This window comes from Sphaeramia orbicularis, chromosome 12, assembly GCF_902148855.1.
Source record: "Sphaeramia orbicularis chromosome 12, fSphaOr1.1, whole genome shotgun sequence".
NCBI lineage: Eukaryota > Metazoa > Chordata > Actinopteri > Kurtiformes > Apogonidae > Sphaeramia > Sphaeramia orbicularis.
In genome coordinates, this window is record NC_043968.1 from 8443727 (window position 1) to 8465109 (window position 21383).

The 21383-nt window shown below is 38.2% G+C and overlaps 2 protein-coding genes across 3 annotated transcripts in view; one reads left to right on the forward strand and one right to left on the reverse strand.

The window, feature by feature from the left end:
- The window catches only part of plpp1a (phospholipid phosphatase 1a), a 46715-nt gene extending 38240 nt beyond the window's left edge, over nt 1-8475 (forward strand). The window contains exons 5-6 of one of the 2 annotated variants that reach the window (XM_030148706.1): nt 4785-4961; nt 5811-8448. In XM_030148706.1, coding sequence (XP_030004566.1) covers nt 4785-4961; nt 5811-5930 — 297 coding nt within the window. In that variant the 3' untranslated portion in view covers nt 5931-8448. Of the gene's footprint in view, nt 1-4784; nt 4962-5810 lie in introns of both variants that reach the window. The other variant, XM_030148705.1, reaches the window with a different exon arrangement.
- The window catches only part of mtrex (Mtr4 exosome RNA helicase), a 45577-nt gene continuing 32564 nt past the window's right edge, over nt 8371-21383 (reverse strand). Inside the window, exons 22-27 of the mRNA XM_030148704.1 lie at nt 16328-16491; nt 15523-15628; nt 12919-12975; nt 12660-12822; nt 11113-11217; nt 8371-9272 (exon numbers count right to left, since the gene is read on the reverse strand). Of these exons, the coding sequence (XP_030004564.1) occupies nt 9220-9272; nt 11113-11217; nt 12660-12822; nt 12919-12975; nt 15523-15628; nt 16328-16491 (648 nt within the window). The 3' untranslated portion in view covers nt 8371-9219. The remainder of the gene's footprint in view (nt 9273-11112; nt 11218-12659; nt 12823-12918; nt 12976-15522; nt 15629-16327; nt 16492-21383) is intronic.

Here is a 21383-nt window from a genome sequence, read left to right on the forward strand (position 1 = left end):
ATTGATACAGTATTGTGAAATGAAATATCGTGATATATCGCAAAACCGATATGTTCTTACAGCCCTAATTATTAGATCCTAAAGGTCAGTCCAATCAGACTTGAACAGTATGGTGTCATTTCATTATCAGCGGCTCCCTTGGATTTCAGCAGCTGCTTTTACAGCCCAGCCCTGATAAGTTTTATAGGCCGTTGATTCATCCAACAGTCGCAGATATAAATAGACACGGGGACAAAGTCCTGGCAGCAGTGTCAAGCTCCCTCTGAACAGACCAAGAAGGTCAACTATTAGAAACAAAGTCCTATTTCAGCTTCTACCTAGAGGCCTCCGGAATGCTTCTGCTTCCTCCCACCGCCACATAAATGACAGTTTTATCAGAAGTTTAGTGGAGTATGAGGACAAATATAAGACCGGCTAAAGCAGCAGAGCTTGTTTGGTCCTAAAAGCAGCTGACAGCCTGTGTGTATTACAAACAAAGACAGGTCAGGTTTACGCCACAGTGGGTTCCTACAGGTTCCTACAGGTTCCTACAGGTTCCTACAAGTCAAATTTAAGACTTGACACCTTTTTATCCTCCTCAGACATAGCTATGGGTTTTCTGTCCACATTTGTGTACAAGAGTTTCATAACTTTATACAAAAAAAAAAAAACTGTCAACCACAAAGGACATTCCATAAAAATTTTAAAAACTACATCTGAAAAAACTGTTGTGTCATGTTTCCAATATAGGCACTGATTTAATAAAAACAAAAAAAAGCTGGTACTTTGCTGACATTTCCTGGGTCTCAGGAGGTTAAGACTACTTAGAACCGAATTTAATGCCTATTTCATGGCCATATTGGCAAAAATTTGTGGCTTCTAGAATTTAGGAACATGTATATATTTACTCCAACACCTTGATTCCCACCATTCCAAGTTATTTCTGACTGGAGGCTGCAAAGTTAGCCATAACACTGGTCTACAAGGAAAATGCTTCCAGAATAAAAGTAATGAAATTTTACCACGAGAGTCACTGATAAAGAAAAGTCAAGTCAAAAATGCTGGTCGGCTGAACTTTCCAAGATACAGCCTGGGGTCAAAATGTGAAACTCAAGAATTAACGAGAGAATGGGTTTGACTCAAAAGGAATATTTGTCTCAGAGCTACAAGATCTACTTCAAAACACTGTCTGCACATTAGAATACATTCACTTTACAGGTTCTATTTAGTGGAAGATTTATAAAACTATTATAGAAATGTACATAAACCAATATATATGTGTAATAACACTTAATCATATACCTTGAAAACATCAGCAAACCGGCACTTTTGTCATTTATTTTCCAATTAATCTTATTAAAATACGTAACATTTAGAACATTTAATGTCTGAAGCAAATCATTTCTAAAAAACTGTAGACCAGTGTAACTGGTTCATAATTTCAGTATAAATAGTCTTTCTGGAACGGGTGGAACTGAGTCGACTAATGTTACTTTCTTCAAAGTTTGGACATTTAACCGACACATTTAAACAAAACAAGTTTATGGCAACATAACTTAAGAACTACCATATCAAATTTAAGACTTTTTAAAGACTTATTTAAGGTATTAAATGCAGATTTGAATGTTTTTAAAAACCTGCGGGAACCCTGAATATGATAGACATTGACCGACTTTATTTCTTTTTCCAGATTTTACGTCAAACATGAAATTTCAGTGCAGTTGGCTCAGGAGGCAGCAGCAATAAATAAAACTGGAACTATACAGGGTGGGGAAGCAAAATTTACAATGAACATTTAGTTGTTTTTTCTCAGCAGGCACTACATCAATTGTTTTGAAACCAAACATATATTGATGTCATAATCATACCTAACACTATTATCCATACCTTTTCACAAACTTTTGCCCATATGAGTAATCAGGAAAGCAAACGTCAAAGAGTGTGTGATTTGCTGAATGCACTCGTCACACCAAAGGAGATTTCAAAAATAGTTGGAGTGTCCATAAAGACTGTTTATAATGGAAAGAAGAGAATGACTATGAGCAAAACTATTACCAGAAAGTCTGGAAGTGGAGGAAGCAACAAAAAACGTACCAAAGCTTTTATTAAAGCTCTCAAATCCAAAATCCTAAAGGATCCAACCAAATCCATGAGAAAAATGGCAGTTGAACTTGAGGTAGACAACAAGACCGTTAGAAATGCAGTAAAATATGATTTGAAGTTAAAATCTTACACAAGAACACCAAAACACTTGTTGACAACAGCAACAAATCCAACTCTAGCAATTTTTGTGAATCATGTTTATGGCCGCCTTCTAGCCCAGATCTAAACCCTCTGGATTCTGCTGTTTGGGGCGTTTTAGAACATGCTACCAATAGAACATCACACAGCAATGTCGACTTTCTTAAAGATACTATTAAAGAAGAATGGGAGAAGTTGTCACCCAAATATTTGAGGAACACTTGCGCAAGTTTCAGGAAGAGTGTGAAGGCAGTTATTGCCAGTTATTATTATTTCCTCGCCACTGTCACCAATCACAAGTGTTTGCCCCTGAAGGATTCTGTTGGGTCTCTGTAAACTTAATTTGATTCTGATTTGAATTGATAAAGCACTTTGTGACTCTGTCTGTGAAAAGTGCTCTATAAATAAAATTTACTTTACTTACTTTACTTACTTATTGAGAAAGAAGGAGGACACATAGAATAAAAACATTTTCTATTATGGACATTTTCTTGTGGCAAATAAATTCTCATGACTTTCAATAAACTAATTGGTCATACACTGTCTTTCAATCCCTGCCTCAAAATATTGTACATTTTGCTTCCCCACCCTGTATATACAGGATAGAATACATGTACATATAAAAACTGTGTGTGATGTACAAAAACTCTGGTTCTGATAAACAGCTATTTTCAGTAGTGAATATTGCAGTTATATTGCTTTGTTATTGTTGCTTACTGGATCAGTCTTGTGTAGGTGGGGGTGGTGGGGGGGGGGGGGTCCATCAGTCTTATGGCACATGGACTGAAACTGTTTGAGCATGTCTGTTCTGCTACAAAGGCCGCAGAACCTCCTTCCCAAGGCCATCAGCGAGAACAGTCCATGATGTTAAGATGAGCACAGATTGTGACGTATCTCATCTGAACTCTGATTGATGCGATATCTCTGTGGGATTAAATTTGGAAAATAACCAGCCTTTATTGCACTGATTCTGTGGAAACAGTTTATCTGTGTGACGACTGCATCGTCAGTGGAATGTGCTTTCATGGCCTGTGTGGACACGATGTTCTGTTGGATCTCCTCACCTTAATAAAACAGACAGAGCTGTAAATACAGTTGATAATCTGGGCCGTAAACATGACGGCACTAGTTAACAAACCCCAAAGCATTATTAGGACATTTTTTTGCAGCTCCTTTTTAGTGGCTGTAGCATGATAGAGGAAATGGAAAAGGCACTGAGTCATCTTCCAAACACTCCAGTGTTGGCAGGAGTCCCGCCCACTACTGCACTCATCTACCAGTAGAGTTATCGCTCCAAAACATCCACAACCACTCCTGAACAGGTTTAACCCACGAAGGCCCAGTCAGACTGTAGTGTAGGTTCCACATTTAAGTTTTCTCTATTTAATCGTTCTAAAAGGCAAGTTAATTTGTATAGCACATTTCATGTACGGGACAGTTCAAAGTGCTTTACATAAAACATAAAAGCATCACAGGAGAGGCATAAAAATACATTTAAGATGACAGAAAGTTAAAATGACTTACCACCATTTATTACACTGGGTTACAAAAAAATGGTTTTTGCAAGTTGTCTAGGTTTTTTCAACTGAATTAGGACCATCTTGCACCGCTAAATCCAAAAATGACATCTGTTTTTCTCAATCAGGTCAGGTTTTTTTTTTTTTGCTAATTTGATTTTGAAAAATTTGATCTTCTCACAAAATATAAGAATTAATACCAAAATAAGATTGGTAAGCACACTTTATGAAACTTGTGACTTGATTCCTGTTCGGTACAATGGTGTATTCAGCGCAGATGTAGCAGAATACGTCAGGCTTATTTTTGCAAGATCTTCTAGTCGAAGCCATTTCATTCACCTGTAATATTAAAAAAAACAATCGTAAATTGGCAAAAGTAAAATCTTCAGAACTCGTTTATTGCAAGAAATGTGAAAGAATTTTGTATCATATGATGTGAAAATGCCCATAAATGTAAGCAAAAATGTTAAAAAGCCAATATGTAGCAGAGTTCAGAAAGTTGACCTGATTGAGCAAAATTAATGTGATTTTTGGATTCAGCACACCAGAATGATCCTAAATCAGCTCAAAAAACTGAAACAATAAATGTGTAGTTGACCAGTGTTGTTATTGTAATTGTTTTGTTTTGTGGGCTGTTGTTAATTTTTGGTTTTTGTGTTGTTGTGTTGAGTGTACGTACATCCTGTTTGTTAAGTGAGTTGTGGGAAATTGTGGTGTTTTGTTTTTGCGTTGTTGATGACCCCAGGAAGAGGAGCTGCTGTGGTACGCAGCAGCTAATGGGGATCAAACTAATAAACTAAACTAAACTACTTCCTCTTCCTACTCCCTTTCAGGCACAACAGTTCTTTTTTTTGGTTTTTTTTTCTATTATTAGATTTTTTTGTGTATTGTTTATCATTATTATTATTTTTCTATTGTTTGATTTTTTATTTGTGTATTGTTTATTATTATTTTTTTGTTTCATATGTTTTGTATTATGTCTGTGTCTGAAATAAACTAACCTAAACCTAAACCAGTGGTGTTCTTAGATCCGTGTGTGTGTCTCAGCTGTACCTGCAGGCTCGTCTCCAGGTGGAGTGGGCGCGGCTGCTCAGACCCACGCTGCAGTTCTTCCTCATTGCCGCGTCGGTGTACACGGGACTGTCCAGGGTGTCCGATTACAAACACCACTGGAGCGATGTGCTGACTGGACTCCTGCAGGGGGCCCTCATGGCCATACTGGTGGTGAGTATGGACACCCTAAACCACAGGAGTCAAACATGCGGCCCGGGGGCCAAATCCGGCCCACCAAAGGGTCCAGTTCGGCCCCTGGGATGAATTTGTGAAATGCAAAAATTACACTAAGATATGAACAATCCTTTTAGTTCAGGTTCCACATTCAGACCAATATGATCTCAAGTGGACCAGACCTGTTAAATAATAACAGTGAAAAAAATAAAATAAAATTATAATGTTTACGTCTACAAAAATCTAAACAATATGAACAACTGGAAACATCTTTAGAAAAACAAGTGTAATTTTAACAATATTCAGCCTGAGTTTATCATTTACACATGTGCATTACAATTTACATTACAATTACAAATACACAAAATATTTAGTAATAGGGAGAATATTGGTAAAATTACATTTACTTAAGACATTTCGGGCTATTCACATTTCTTGCAAAAGAATAGTTTAATATAAACATTTTCATGTAATTTTACTTTTTGATGCTAAAACAAAGATAAAATTGGCTGTTTTCATTATTTATAGGTTTAATGTGATAGTATCAATCTGACACTGACAAAGACGAAAACAAAGGGAATTTTATCCATAATTTTTATCGGTTTTAGTAAGTTTTGTAAACACAATACAGTTTCAGTTAGTTATCGTTTTTTCTTTTAATTATAGTTTTTATTTCAGTTAATGAAAATGTTTTTTCAGTTCTAGTTTTCATCATTTCGTTAGTTTTCATTATCGATAATATGCTTGGTCTTGAAAGGTGTTTATAAATTATTATTTATTATTATTATTCTATTTCTTGCAAAGGACAAACTGTTGAAGGCTTTTTGGTTCTCATCCCTTCTGCAGGTCTTCTGTGTGTCTGACTTTTTCAAGCCATGTGCAGACAACCATAAAGAGGCGGACATCCCACACACGACCCTCCAGGAGACCCCGACCAACGGAAACCACTTTGAAAGCCCCAACTAAAGCTGACGCTGAGGGGACGATACCTCTGCTCTGTCCAAGCGCACACCCAGGATTCCCGCTCTCTCGCCTTTTCATCTCGTACATGTTCTCAGCCCTGCATGGATCAGCTGCGCCGGCGGACGACCGGACATCCCAGAGAACATTTAACAAAGCTACACCTCAGGCCTGTTCAGACTTCAAAAAGACGTTTTAGGACATTTGCAGCATGTTCGCCTATTTTTCCCACCGTAGAGTAAAGTGGTGAGATGAGCGGTCCAGCCCCTCACAGTGATTTAAAAACACCACCTCGGTTTGAGGCTGAGAGCTGGTGTACAGACGGGAACCATAGGCTTGTATCTACTGAACCGGTGGGAAGGTTTAAGTGCATGCACCCACTGAAGGGTCACACCACTGCTAGGAGAGAGAGGAGGGTTGGAACCTGTGAATGTAACCCCCGCTTTGTGCTTTTTTCCACACCTGGAGTCGGTCCGATCACGGATCTGATCTAGGGTCAGCTTTGATGTCATCTCCGGCAAATCAGAGATAAAAGGCGTTTCTCAGTATCAAGTTCGCAGAGTTCGGTTTTGGTAAGAACGGCCCCAGAGAACAGACCTCCTAACACACATCTCATACATTTCCTTCGTGGCTCTGCTGTATTTCCACCATCGGCTCCCTGACGTATTCCCACAGTCCACCACAATGACACTCCATTTGATTTGAAGACATTTGTACGATTCATGGGCGCCGGAAGCAAAAAAAAAACCAAACAAGTGGGTGGGACAAGTTTTCATATTGAGTTGATGCTATTTCCTGTATTCTTGTGCATTTTAACACATAGTTTGATACTTTTATGTAGCTACAGCAAGAGAAGAAATCTGGGTACATTTTGTAATTTCCCTCAGTCAGATTTAGTAAGAGTACTGTTACTTTAGAACGATCTTAATAAAAGTACAAAGTATTTAGCATTAAAACTACTCTTAAGAGTACAAATTTTAGTTTTTCATTTGGGGTAATTTATTTTGGGGTGCGCGCATGCGGGGGGGTTAGGGTACAGGGGGCACACTGTCGCTTTACTCTTGCTCGAAGTCCATACTCAGCCATAGATGATAGTACGGATCCAAGTTAATATTCCAAGAACGACCGGCTTCTGCGACTCCCCTTGGAGAACCTCTGGGCGGTCACTTCCTTCACACTGTGGGTTGGAGTTTGAGGCCAGGAGGACCTCCAGTGGAGGGTTTTCCCCACCCTTCTTCTGTGTCTTTTCCACACCAGAGCCGTCGTCAGCGAGAGACCAAGACGACCCCAGAGGTTCGCAAGACGGAGCCGCCAGCGCTTCCGCGTACTCCCTGTCCTGCTCTGAAAAATCGATCTCATCCACTATTAATCGATTACGCAAAATTAAAACGAAAGCGATCTAAGATCGATCAAATCGTTTTTTTTCCCCAGCCCTACTCTTGTCCCACTCACTCACAGTGGCTCCGGCACCCATGGTACCATTTACATGTCACTTATATTTTTAATACATTTTGTATATTCGTCAGAACCGCTTAAAAACATTTTAAGTCCCATATCATGGTAATAAAGATGCGTTTTCTCGCTGTTCTGCCTCTCATGTGTTCCAACATTGTATCGCATCATCTGGTGAAGGTCATATACTCCAGTGGTTCAACCAGGGGGCCGCACGCGCATCTGGGGGTCGTGAGCGACATCGTTGGGGGCGTTGGAAAGAAAAAGCTGAGAGGAGCGCTCAGGCACAAATGGAGTGTGTTAGCGACTAATGTTTTCCATTGTGTTACTTTTAGAATTATGCCCCCCCACCGTCCCACATTTTTTCAGGGGTGGGGTGGCAGTAGGCTCATGATGTCATTAGTGGGGCTTTGTTCAAAAAGTTGTCACAGAAGCTGATGTTGCCTTTGAGAGCAGCACAAAATGCATCTTGGGATATCTGCGAGCCAAGTCCACACGAGTCCCCAACCAGCGCATGTTTGGTTTAAGCTAGCAGACAACAACAACATGTGAGAATTCCATCCAGTGTTGGTTTGTGCAAACTTTTAAATGGAACAGTACTTGGGCCGCGACTGATCACGTTTCACGAGAACACGTTATTGAGAAACGCCTAATCGATCGTGTTGCCTTATGTCCAGGTGTTCAAGGGCTATTTATCAGAAGGTTTTGGAGCTTTAATGATCTGCAGAGTAAAGCTGATCCTAGACCAGACGGCCACACCGCTGCTGACTCCAGGTCAGCGTCGCTGCAGTCTTACTCTCCAACTGTCTAACCCCATAGTGGAGGAGGAGGCGGGCCTTCGGACGCCGTCTGTGTTAGAGTGTTGAAGAGTGGACTGTCGGTTCGATTCCCGTGTTGCCTTTGCTGGACTGCTGCTACCACAGCTTCCTGTGTATCCAAGAACTCATATAAGCATCATGCAAATCGACAGACAACAATGTACTTTTGTGTAATCTGTATGTAAAAACATCGCCATACAGACGTTTATTGAAAAAAAAAATGTTACAAATATGTACAAATGTCTAAAATAAGAAAAAAATAAAGCCATTTTACGTATTAACATGAACACAAACGGAACGCGACTGTTGAGTGTATTCTGTCATGAGTGTTTGAATTAAAGCATGACTTGTGTTCTACACTTCTTTATCATATTTTGGATTATTCATGCAATATTGGAAAAAAATAAAACTGGCAACACAGATGCATTCATCTGAACAAGAACAGGAACGAATATTGAGTTTACTTCCTCTAACAAATTATAATGTACCGACTGTAAACCGCACGGAAGATGACAGAACAGTACTGAGCAGCATTAGGTCGGCTGTTTTATCCAGGTTATAATGAGCGTACGCGTGCATTTCTCTGCTTCTGCATTGACATACAACTAGAAAATACAAATACATCAACGAAAATTCCTAGTATTTAGTGTGACCTGCTTTGCACCTAGCATGTTTTTTGTCCTGTGTATCTCCTGTGTTTTACTTGGGATACTTCGGTTATGGAAACAGGTCACACCATGTACTGACATTTGCCTGTGGATGCAGTTTACGTCTGTATTTCCTTGTATTTGCATAGAGACTGAAAACTAAATGTGCGTCCATGACATACCTGCAAAAACAACGAAGCTAATGGTTCCAGTTCTGTCAACAGGATTCAAACAATAGAGCGTTTTGTATGAACACGCAAAAACTAACATTATGGTCATGACAAAATGATGGATCGTAACAGTACACCAACAGCGCTGAAGGGGTTAAGGACTTTCCTCTTCATCAGATAGTGTCCACTGTCCAAGGCTGTGCGGTCACTAAAGGTACAGACTGGCAGCGAACACGATGTCCCTCTTGATCTTTGTGATTCCTGCAGAAACACAAATAAAAAGACAATAAGATAAAGTTGAAAAAAAAAAACCCTCTACAGCAGGGGTGTCCAACTCATTTTAGCTCAGGGGCCACATTCAGCCAAATATGATCTAAAGTGGACCGCACCAGTAAAATAATATAAATAATAGGATAAGAACTTATGAATAATGTCGACTCCAAAGTTTTCTATTTGTTTTTCAGTGAAAAAAGTAAGACTCTGTAATGAAAATGTTTACATCTACAAACTGTACTTGAACACAACATGAACGAATATAAACACCCTGAAAATTCTTAAGAAAAATAAGTGTAATTTTTACAATATTGCACCATAGTTTATCATTTATACATGTGATCACAGTGGATCTACAAATATGCAAAACATTTAATAAGAGGCAGAATATTATTAAAACTCCACATACTTCTATTAAGACATTTCAGGTTGTTCATATTTGTTCAGGTTATTTACTTTTTTTTTGTAAAAGACTAGTCTGTAAATGTAAACATTTTTGTATAATTTAACTGTTTTTTTTTGTTTTTTTTTAATAATGGATTGGATTTATATAGCGCTTTTCTAGACACCCAAAGCACTTTACATTACACTGGGTTACAAAAAAATGGTTTTTTGCAAGTTGTCTAGGTTTTTTCAACTGAATTCGGACCATTTTGCACCGCTAAATCCAAAAATGACATCTGTTTTTCTCAATCAGGTCAGGTTTTTTTGCTAATTTGATTTTGAAAAATTTGATCTTCTCACAAATTTGATGACATTTTTGTGACTATCAGTTGATTTTTATATAGTTCTCACCAAAAACAGGTTTTAAGAGAAAAAAAATCATTTTCTAACAGGATGTATTTATTAAGTGTTACAAACTGTAGCAGAATACATCAGGCTTATTTTTGCAAGATCTTCTAGTTGAAGCCATTTCATTCACCTGTAATATTAAAAAAAACATTAATCATAAATTGGCAAAAGTAAAATCTTCGGAACTCGTTTATTGCAAGAAATATGAAAGAATTTTGTATCATATGATGTGAAAATGCCCATAAATGTAAGCAAAAATGTTAAAAAGCCAATATGTAGCATAGTTCAGAAAGTTGACCTGATTGAGCAAAATTAATGTGATTTTTGGATTCAGCACACCAAAATTATCCTAAATCAGCTCAAAAAACTGAAACAATAAATTTGTTGTTGACCAGTGTTATTGACCCATTATTCATTCGCTCTCACATTCTCCCTCTGGTGGTGGTAAACTCCATCTGTATCCACAGCTGTCCTGGGGCAGACTGACAGAAGCGTGGCTGACAGTTCATGCCTACGGCCCCTCCCACCACCAAACATTCATACACCAGTGTGAGTGGCACTGGAGGCAAGTGTGTTGCCCAAGGACACAACGGACTGACTAGGATAGAGCGGGATTTGAACCGCCAGCCCTTCGGTTATTGGATGACCCGCTCTACCACCTGAGCCACGGCCGCCCCCACGTTTTGTTTTTTTTTTTACAGTAAAACAAAGAGAAAAATGTGCAGTTTCCGTTCTTTATAGGTTATTCTGGTAGTATTTTACTGGTCTGACCCACTTTAGATTGAACTGACCTAAAATCATTTTAACATCCTTGATTGTTCATATCTTCAGTGTAATTTTTGTATTTCACAAATTCATCCCACTGGCTGGATTGGACCCTTCGTCGGGCCGGTTTTGGCCCCGGGCCGCATGTTTGTCACCTGTGCTCTACAGCTACAGACTGAAGCTGTTTTCAGTCGAATAAACCTGGCGCTGGGGCCTGATCACACACATGGATCAGGGCTAAATTTGACGATAGGTGTTCTGAGTTTTTTACCTTCAGCGAATTTGTTCTCCAGTTCAGTGTTGCCGATGGCTTTGGCGGCGGAACACATCTGTCTGAGCACCTCCTCCAGGCGACGCATGCAGCGGATGATGCTTCCTGTAGACACAGTGAGTGGATATGAGGTGGACTTTACGACTACAACACTCAGGTTATTCACACTGAAGGTTTTCATGGGAGAAAAAAGAAATATTAGGCTTTGAATCGGACTCCAGTGGTTGTTTATCACACACCAGGAACTCATGATAAACACGTAAACACAGTGGTTCTCAACCTTTTTTGGCTCGTGACCCACAAATTTCTGGCGATCCCAGACATTCAAAACAGAGACTGTTTTTTTTTTTTTTTTGATCATGTAATAGTTTGCTATACTATGTTGCAAATAAACGTTTATTAAACATAAGTTTTAATGGATTGGATTTATACAGCGCTTTTCTAGACACCCAAAGCACTTTACATTATTGACCCATTATTCATTCGCTCTCACATTCTCCCTCTGGTGGTGGTAAACTACATCTGTATCCACAGCTGCCCTGGGGCAGACTGACAGAAGCGTGGCTGCCATTTTGCACCTACGGCCCCTCTGACCACCACCCAACATTCATACACCAGTGTGAGTGGCACTGGAGGCAAGGAGGGTGAAGTCCAAGGACACAACGGACTGACTAGGACAGAGCAGGATTTGAACTGCCAACCCTTCAGTTTTTGGACGACCCGCTCTACCACCTGAGCCTGACTGCCATTAACTCAGAATAGATGTCTTTACATTTTGGGGAAAATAGGTCAAAGTTCAAATTTTTAATGAATTTTTTAAATCTTGTTTTTCCCTATTTACTTATAATAGGTGAAATTTCAAATGTCTTTAAGAGCAAAACTATTGGTTGAATTCCTACCAAATTTGATTTATAGATTACCAGTGACCCAGAATAGATGTCATTACAATTTGGGAAAAACAGGTCAAAGTTTAAATTTTTAAACAAATTTTTTAATTTTTTTTTTCCCCATTTACTTGTAATGGGTGAAATTTCACGTCTATAAAAACATCAATTTTGTTTCAATTTACTTCAAACTTGGCACATGTGCAGAGGTACGTTGACATCAGCACATGCATAGACATGATGACATCAGCTGGATCGACGCCAAAATAAGCTACAATGCATGCGAGGGGTGGGGTTTGTTGTGCCTGGCACCACTTGTTTTTAAAACTATTTCAGAGAATGTCCTAAGCTGACATCTCTGAACTCTGAAAGTGGAGTTTGTAGAAAGAAAAGATGACAGAGGCGTTCAGGACTCCTCCATCTCCTTTGCCAACACAAAGCAGGAGTAATCCTCCCTCGTTTTCTTAACCCTGCATTATTCTCTTATGACCAATGACTTATCACCATATTTTTCGGCTGAGGTCATTGGACACAGATACAGTCTATGAGGAGGACTGTTGGCAGAGTCTGATCCCACTGTATGTAATAAATCAGTGACACGGTTCCGCTCTCCCTCCCTCCTTACATACGGTGTGAGGTCATCAAAGAACCTCAGACGCGTACCTTCGAACACGTCGGTCATCTTACAGATCTGAGCGAAGGTGGCGCCGTTCGCCCAGGCGTAGACCACGTCCATCAGGTGAGGTTTGAACTGGTTCAGGTAGGTCTCCTCGTCCACCTCCACCTTAGCGTCGGCAGAAACCTTCGCTATGCGCTTCGCACACTCCTGCACAGGAAATCAACAACAAAATGAGAATTAAAAAAAAATAACATTTACACTGACAGATTCAATCCAACTTTGGGATTATTTTTGGGGTCATACCTGCATTTGTCTCAACGGTGCTGCTAGTTGTTCTGTCAGTTTTGGCATCTCATTGGCCTAAAAGGCAAAGGGATTATCATTAATACAGTGGGTCTTCATTCTTTTCTTTATTCTGGACTTTTTGGTCACGTTTCTAGTTTATTTATGCTTGGCCTACAGTCCATATAACACCAACCGCTACTATACAATGACCGTCGAACTGGCTGATATCACCACTCTACATATGAAAAATGTACTGTTTTTATTTATTAGAAACACGGCGGTGACCGCTCTAAAACAGAAACTCTATGGTGCCTTGGAGGAACTTTCATCACAGAAACTGATGAGTGTCCATTTAGAGCGATTGAGAAGAAGAAGATTTATTAGAAACTACTTAAATATTGAACTGAACACTCCAAAAGTAAAAACAAAACAAAACAAAAAACCTTGCATAAAAAAACAATAATTAAAGACATCAGTAGCTACTGTCAAAAGTAGGACTTCATTGTTAAATATCTATCCATCCATCCATCCACTTTTCCATTGTATTGATAATTTCTTTCCTGCTACTTTTTATTCTACTTGAATGGAGTGACTGTAACACCCAATAATTTCCCCCTGGGATTAATAAAGTATTCTGATTCTGAAATGTATAGTACTTATTTTGTTTATTTTTATTGCATTGAGCTGCTGTACATGCCCTGTTTGTGTGTGTGTGTGTGTGTGTGTGTGTGTGTGTGTGTGGGCGTGAATGGTGAAAGATTAATGTAAATAATTAAAACTGTGATGTAATGTAATGTAATGTAGAGGAGACCCCAGGAAGATTAGCAACTGATGTTTCAGTTGCTAATGGGGATCTTAATAAATGAAATGAAATGATTCTAAACGTGGCCAAAGATGAACACGAACTGTTGGAATAAGTAAAAACCTGACTGACAAACACATAAAACACCTTCATCACTGGTTTTGTCCACAATGTACATTTGGAAAACTGATAGTCCGCCATAACTCTATCTTACTTGTTTATTTATTTTTATTTTATTCTATTTAATTTTATTTTTTACTGCATGCTTCTTACCTACTCCATGTTCTATGTATGCGCCAAACCACTGAAGCAAATTAGAGCTGCAACCGATTAATCGATTAGGTGCTTGAAGCAAATGCAGAAATTCACGATTTCATTAACCCTTTCATGCATACTGGTCACTACGGTGGACAGCTATTCTTGTGTATATTCATGGATTTTATTGTTCTTTTTGTTTTTGTTTTTTTTTACACATATCTTTACTAAAGTTTAAAGACACTACATATCTTTTCTGATATGAACTGGTAACATTATGTAGATCTCTCTTGAGCATAAACCCCCAGAATCATAAGCCCTCCCCATAGTTTTCACACAATTTATCAGTAAATACATGTTTCTGTGCGTCAAAAATTAAACACATGGTGTCCAGTTGAGTGGACATTTTTGCAACTTCATGAAAAATAGGTTCATAAGAATTTTTTTTTTTTCCATTATTGTTTTTTATGTTTTTGTTTTTTTTTTTGATTTTTTAAATTTTTATTTATTTATTTTTATTTATTTTTCAGAAGAAAATTTTCAATCGCATTGTTTTTTTTCATGCCTGAAGAGGAATAAAAACACTCAGGAAAAAAATTTGATTAAGGTTCTCATAATTCATGCATGAAAGGGTTAATCAACTCGAATTGATTGAAGGGAAATATTCTATTACAGTTTTCCTGAACTGAAGCTTCTTTGTGCGTCACAATAAGCGTCCGTGTGAAACACAACAGTGGAACCAATTTTTAACAGCAGAGAAATGAAGGAAACAAAGCTTTGATTCAGGAGAATTGTGGCTGAATGATTTTTTTTGGATCACTTTGAGTCGATTAATCGGTTGCAGCTCTAAAGCAAACTCCTCGTTATGTGAACCCTGTTTACTTACATGGCAATAAACATGTTTCTGATTGGGATTCTGACCGAGCAGTAAGTGCCAGTTTTCAGAGCTCTGTTTGTCACAGTGGGACGTCCACTGTGGACTCCACTGTCTGTATTCACAACTCCAGTTACAGTCAACAAAATTCCATAAAGAGCGAGTCAGTGGGATCTGAAATCACACACAGACTGGAGGGGTCGCCTGGGGTGGGAAGCTAACCTGAGCTAAACTAGCGGCAGTTGCTCCTTAATGACGGTGAACAGCTGTACACACACACACACACACACACACACACACACACACACACACACACACAGAGTGGAGCAGTGTTGAGTGCTGTGGACACATGACAGCTGCCCGTTTTGAACTCGGCTGCAGAGCGTTTCATTCCCGAGTCAAGACATAAACTCGTTCTGTTGGGTGTGACCTGGTGCGGAGCCAAAGTAACCCTCCTCTAAACCATCTGATGCTGAATTGTCTGATTGAGGGAACAAGCTTCATTAAGCAACGCAAACACACATCAACCTCGGAATTTCTGTTTTGGTTACAGCGCGTGCGTGGAAAGGCTCCAAGGACGCAAACGGAGCTCAAATATGTGGGAATGGACTGTTTATTTCACTGCTGATGAAAGCAGGATAACTGTTTGTGCAGAGAATTAAAGTGTGTTTTTGTGTGTATTTGTTCGTACGTTCTCTTGGAAGACAAAGCAGGACAACAGGGCGGTGGCTTGTTCCACGGTCAGATCGTTGAAGAGGCCGTTGAAGACCATTTCTGTCAACAGCAGCTCATCGGCGCTGAAAAGAATCGAACAGCGAATTTTTAGATTTTCAGACATCGAAGAGGGGACAGACGAGAGCAGAACGAGCAGCCTGTGTGTGTGTGTGTGTCAAGGCTATTATCGTTAACGAAAACTAACGATATGACGAAAACTAGAATAGAAAAAACATTTTTGTTAAGTGAAATAAATAAAAACTAGAATTAAAACAAACAAAAAAAAAAGATAACTAACTGAAACTGTATTGTGTACTTACAAAACTAAAACATCTAAAAATTATGGATAAAATTCCCTTTGTTTTCATCACTATCAGATAGATATGAAATTGATTTATTTCTCTCGAGCAATTTTAGCTTGAGGCACCACACGGTACTTCACGGTCTGTCAGTCGTTGTTTCCAATTGTCTTCTGGTCCCCACTCTACCTGAAAACACGGAAACTAAAGCTGGGAGAAAGCAGCAGCGTCCTGTACGAGATTTATGAATACGACGGCGAGGAAGAGAAAAGATGTGCAAAAAAGTAAAACTAAACTAAAACTAAGCATTTAGACAAAGAACAAAAACTAATAAAAACTAGGAAACCTGCTCTAAAAATGAACCAAAACTAACTGAATTAGAGAAAAAAAGTCAAAACTAAATAAAACTGAACTATAATGAAAAATCTAAAATTATTATAACCTTGGTGTGTGTGTGTGTGTGTGTGCACCGTCCTGACCTACCTGCTGATCTCACAGGCGACGCGTCCTTTCATTTCGATGACGTCCGAAGGGCTGGCGAAGCCGAGGCGCCGCAGGACTCTCTTCCTGCACTTGAGCTTGTCCATCTGCAGAACGGTCCGCGCCTTCTTCAGCTCCCGCCTGGCCGTTCGGATGTCCGCTGCGATCTGAAGCACAACATCGGAAAGGTTTTGTAAAGTCCTGATGACCCTGACAGTGAGCGTGGTTCAATCAATGCATCCTCTGTCAATCAATCAATCAATCAAATGTAATTTATATAACATCACATCATAACAAAAGTTGGGTCATGACCCTTTACATTTAGAGAGAGAGAGAGAGAGAGAGAGAAAGACAGAAGTTCAACCAATGCATCCTCTGTCAATCAATTGTATGTATATAGTCACATCATAACAAAAGTTGTGTCATGACCCTTTACATTTAGAGAGAGAGAGAGAGAGAGAGAGAAAGACAGAAGTTCAACAATGCATCCTCTGTCAGTCAAATTTTACTTATATAGTCACATCATAAAAGTTGGGTCATGACACTTTACACTTAGAGGTGGAGAGAGAGAAGTTGCTTTTCCAGTGAACATATGCACAAAACTTTTACCGATATTTACTAAATGTTGAAAAACTGAAGTGCGTAATGTTGGTTTTTCCATTAAATCACAAACGCGATAATTTGTTTACTTATTATCGCGAGATGTCACGAGAAGTCATTCCATAAACAGGGCGAAGAACGTAAATATCAGTTGGTTTGAATCTAGAACGCTTCCTTGTGTCCACACATACCACTCCATGTTCGTTTTAAAACTCTTCTTCTTTGTTTGTTGTAACATCCGTATTTTTTTTGTTCACATGACTCTAGTTGTGTGAAAAGGTCTTTCCATTGCAGTTTTGTACGCCCAAAAAAACCACCTCTTGCAAGTGAAAAAACTTTTAATTGAAAAACGAGAGTTTTGGTGAAATTGTCGTTTTTCCATTAGGTAAATTTTTATACATGAGTTATATTCGCGCAATTTGAGGGTCAATGGAGAAGTGACTAGAGAAAAAGAAAGACACAAAGAGAGAGACAGATGGAAAGAGAGGAGGAAAGAAAGAGAGACATAGAGAGAGGATGGATGCACAGCAAACTGCACAACTGCAGCTGTTAGTACCAATAATAGAAAGCACGAGCATTTATGTAACTGTAATAATAATAATAATAATAATAATAATAAACTTTATTTGTATAGCACCTTTCATACAGAAATTGTAGCCCAAAGTGCTTCACATTGATTGAAAAAAATACAATATTAAAATACATTTAGATTTGATTAGAAATACAATAAAATAAAAATAAATATAAAAACAGCGCACATTAAAATATTTGATTATGCATAGAATTTTTGAAGTGCAAGAAATAAGATGAAATGTGAGAGAAATACAATAAAATAAAAATAAAAGCAGCGCACATTAAAATATTTGATTATACATAGAATTTTTGAAGTGCAAGAAATAAGATGAAATTTGAAATACAGTAAAATAAAAAATAAAAACAGAAATACAATAAAATAAAATAAAAATGAAAAACCACACATTCCTGGTTCCTGAATTGTGACCCCATTTTTATCTACTTTCAAAGGCTAATGAGAATAAAAATGTTTTTAATTTGGTTTTAAATATATTCAGTGAACTGGCTTCTCTAATGTCTTTTGGAATTGTATTCCATAACTTTGGTGCATAGTTAGTAAAGGCTGCGTCCCCCATTTTCTTTGTAATATTTCTGGGAGTCGCTAGTAAACCTGCGTTTGATGACCTCAGTGTTCTAGTTTGTACATAATTGATCAGTGAGTTTGCAATGTAACTTGGTCCGGTTCCATTTAGAGCTTTATACGTGAGGAGTAGTATCTTAAAATCAATTCTGTAGGTTACCGGTAGCCAGTGCAGGGAAACCAACACTGGAGTAATGTGCTCTCTCTTCTTGGTTTTGGTTAATAACCTAGCTGCAGAGTTCTGAATCAGCTGAAGTCTGTCTGTGCTGCTTTTTGGGAGACCTGTAAGGAGTGCATTACAGTAGTCCAGTCTGCTGGAGATAAAAGCATGGACCAGTTTTTCAGCATCCTTTCCATTTATAACCGGCATTACTTTGGCTATGTTTCTGAGGTGGAAGAATGACTTTTTAGTGACTTTCTTTATGTGGGACTTAAAGTTTAAGTCTGAGTCTATAATGACTCCCAGACTTGTCACTTCTGGTTTGATCCAGGAAGTGAGTTTGCCCATCCTACTCATCAGCATTTCAATTTAATATAATAATAAACACTGTCACAATTACATGGATACATGCATAATGATGATGGAGGAGGACAGAAGCACAGCAATGGAGGGTACAAACAAAAAATGATGAGGAAAACAGTGGGGGGAAAAAAAGAAGAAGAAGAAGGCCAAACTCTATTTTTATACCGAGTGGGTCTCACTCACTGCTCTGTTTTACCCACCATTCCACAGGTGGTGGGAGGGCTGCACTGAGCATGCTCAGATGTCTATGGAAAGCACAAGGTCTATTCTCTTGGATTTTTATGAGTATTTAAAATAAATCCTACATTCAGAACGTTCACCACAGACACATCTGGGGTTAAAGCAGTGGTTCCAAACCTTTTTTGGCTCATGACCTGATTTTAACATCAGAAATTTCTGGTGACCCCAGACATTCAAAACGGAGACTTTTTTTTTGTTGCTAAAATGAATTTGTTTTTGATCATGTATAGTTTGCAATAAATAAACATTAATTTTAGTTGACATTTAGTCTATATAATGTATATTATTATGGATGGAGGCAGTAAATCCAGGTGTAGATTACTGCACAAAGGGAGAGTTAGATTTTCCTTGGTCAGGATATGTCCAGTCAGTCCAGCTTGGATTTACAAGGAGGACAATTAATACTGAACAAACAAGAACTGAAACTATGAATTATGAAAGAGCTGCAGCATCTGAAACTGACCACAATGAACATGTGACAGGTAAACAGAACCACAGCGCTGCAGTTTCAGACTCAGTTTGTCGTGTCTGTTACAGATTGTGATCATCTCTGTCAACTCACCATATATTTATTATTAGTAAGTTGTTTTTTTTTTTAATTTTTATCAATTACTAGAAATTTCAGGTGACTATCTGAATTCCAGGTGACCCCAAGTGGGGTCCCGACCCCAAGGTTGAAAAACACTGGGTTAAAGTGTTAAAGAAGAAGGTGAGAGGGAAACGTCATCTCAGTTCTGTGTACGTTCTGTGCATCTGGTGAATAGACAATAAAAAACTCTTTGAATATAAAACTTGTAACCTTTCTTATTGAATGCTCGGAATCACAAACACAAATACCATTCAGTTCAGTGCTCACATGGTGCTAAAGGGGAGTTGGCTTTAACGTCCATAGTGTTTCTGAGTGGGTTACGTGGTCTGTTTAACAAAGCGGTGGGTGTGGTATGAGTGCTGCTACTGTAAAAGCTGAGTTCATTTGGGGAAATGTCAGCGAAGAGTTAACATGAGGTCATTTAGTTTACACTTTACTCTACAGCCTATTATTTTAAACACAGGAGACCACAGACACATGTAAATGTTTATGCAAACTGTCTGCCAGTGCGTGTTTCCCCAACACCGGTCATACCAGTCTGGGGGATTTTGCATTCATCACACTGAACTCTTTCCACTAAAGTAATGTCCTACCTCACTGAACAGGAATTACACTAAACCAGGGGGGTCAAATCATTTTAGATCAGGGGCCAAATCCTCCAAATATGATCCCCAGTGGGCCGCACCAGTAAAATAATAACATACTAATATATAAGTAAGGTCAACTCTAAACTTTTCTCAATGCTTTAAAGCACAGGTGTCAAACATGCGGCCCGGGGGCCAAATCTGGCCCGCCAAAGGGTCCAGTCCGGCCCCTGGGAGGAATTTGTGAAACGAAAAAATTACACTAAGATATTAACAATCATTTTAGTTCAGGTTCCACATTCAGATCAATTCAATCTCATAATAACCTATAAATACCCACAACTTTAAATTTTCTCTTTGTAAATGTAAATGCTTTCATGTAATTGCACTAAAACAAAGTATATTTTCGCAAAAAATCTGAAAAACCTGAACAAATATGAACAACCTGAAATGTCTTAAGAGAAGTGCAATTTTAATAATATTCTACCTGTTACTAAATATTTTGTGTATCTGTAGATTCAATGTGATCTGTAAGTTATAATGTACATGTGGAAATGATCAACTAAAGCAGAATAGTGTTAAAATTACATTTTTTTCCCCCAGTTTGTTCATGTTATTCACATTGTTTGAAAGGATAGTTTGTAGGTGTAAACATTTTCATAATGTAATTTTATTTTTTTTTTTACTGTAAAACATAAAGAAAAGTTTGGAGTTGACCTTATTTATATATTATGTTATTATTTTACTGGTTCGGCCCACTGCAGATCAAATTTAGCTGAATGTGGAACTGAACTAAAATGAGTTTGACACCCCTGCTTAAAAGTGAAATAAGTAAAATTACATTGAGAAAATGTTTACCCAAAGTATCCTTTAATAAAAGTGAATAACCATGAAAAATCTGAAATTTGTTAAAAAATTAAAATAAAATAAGCGCAATTTTAACAGTATTCTGCCTCAGTTTATCATTTACACATGTGCATTACAACTTACAGATCACAGTGGATCTACAAACACAAAATATTTAGTAATACAAAGAATGTTAAAATTACACTTATTCCTCTTATGACATTTCAGGTTGTACATATTTGTTCAGGATATTCACATATTTTAAAAGGACAGTTTGTAATTTTACATTTTTACAATTTTTACAATTTTACAATCATGCAATTTTACTTTTTTTTTACACAAAAACAAAGAGTAAAATTCGTAGTTGTCAATATTTATAGGTTATTATGATAGTATTTTACTAGTCACTTCAGATTGAATTGGGCTGAATGTGGAACCTGAACTAAAATTATTGTTAATATTTTAAGTCTAATTTTTGCATTTCACAAATTCGTCCCACGGGCCGGGTTGAACCCTTTGGCAGG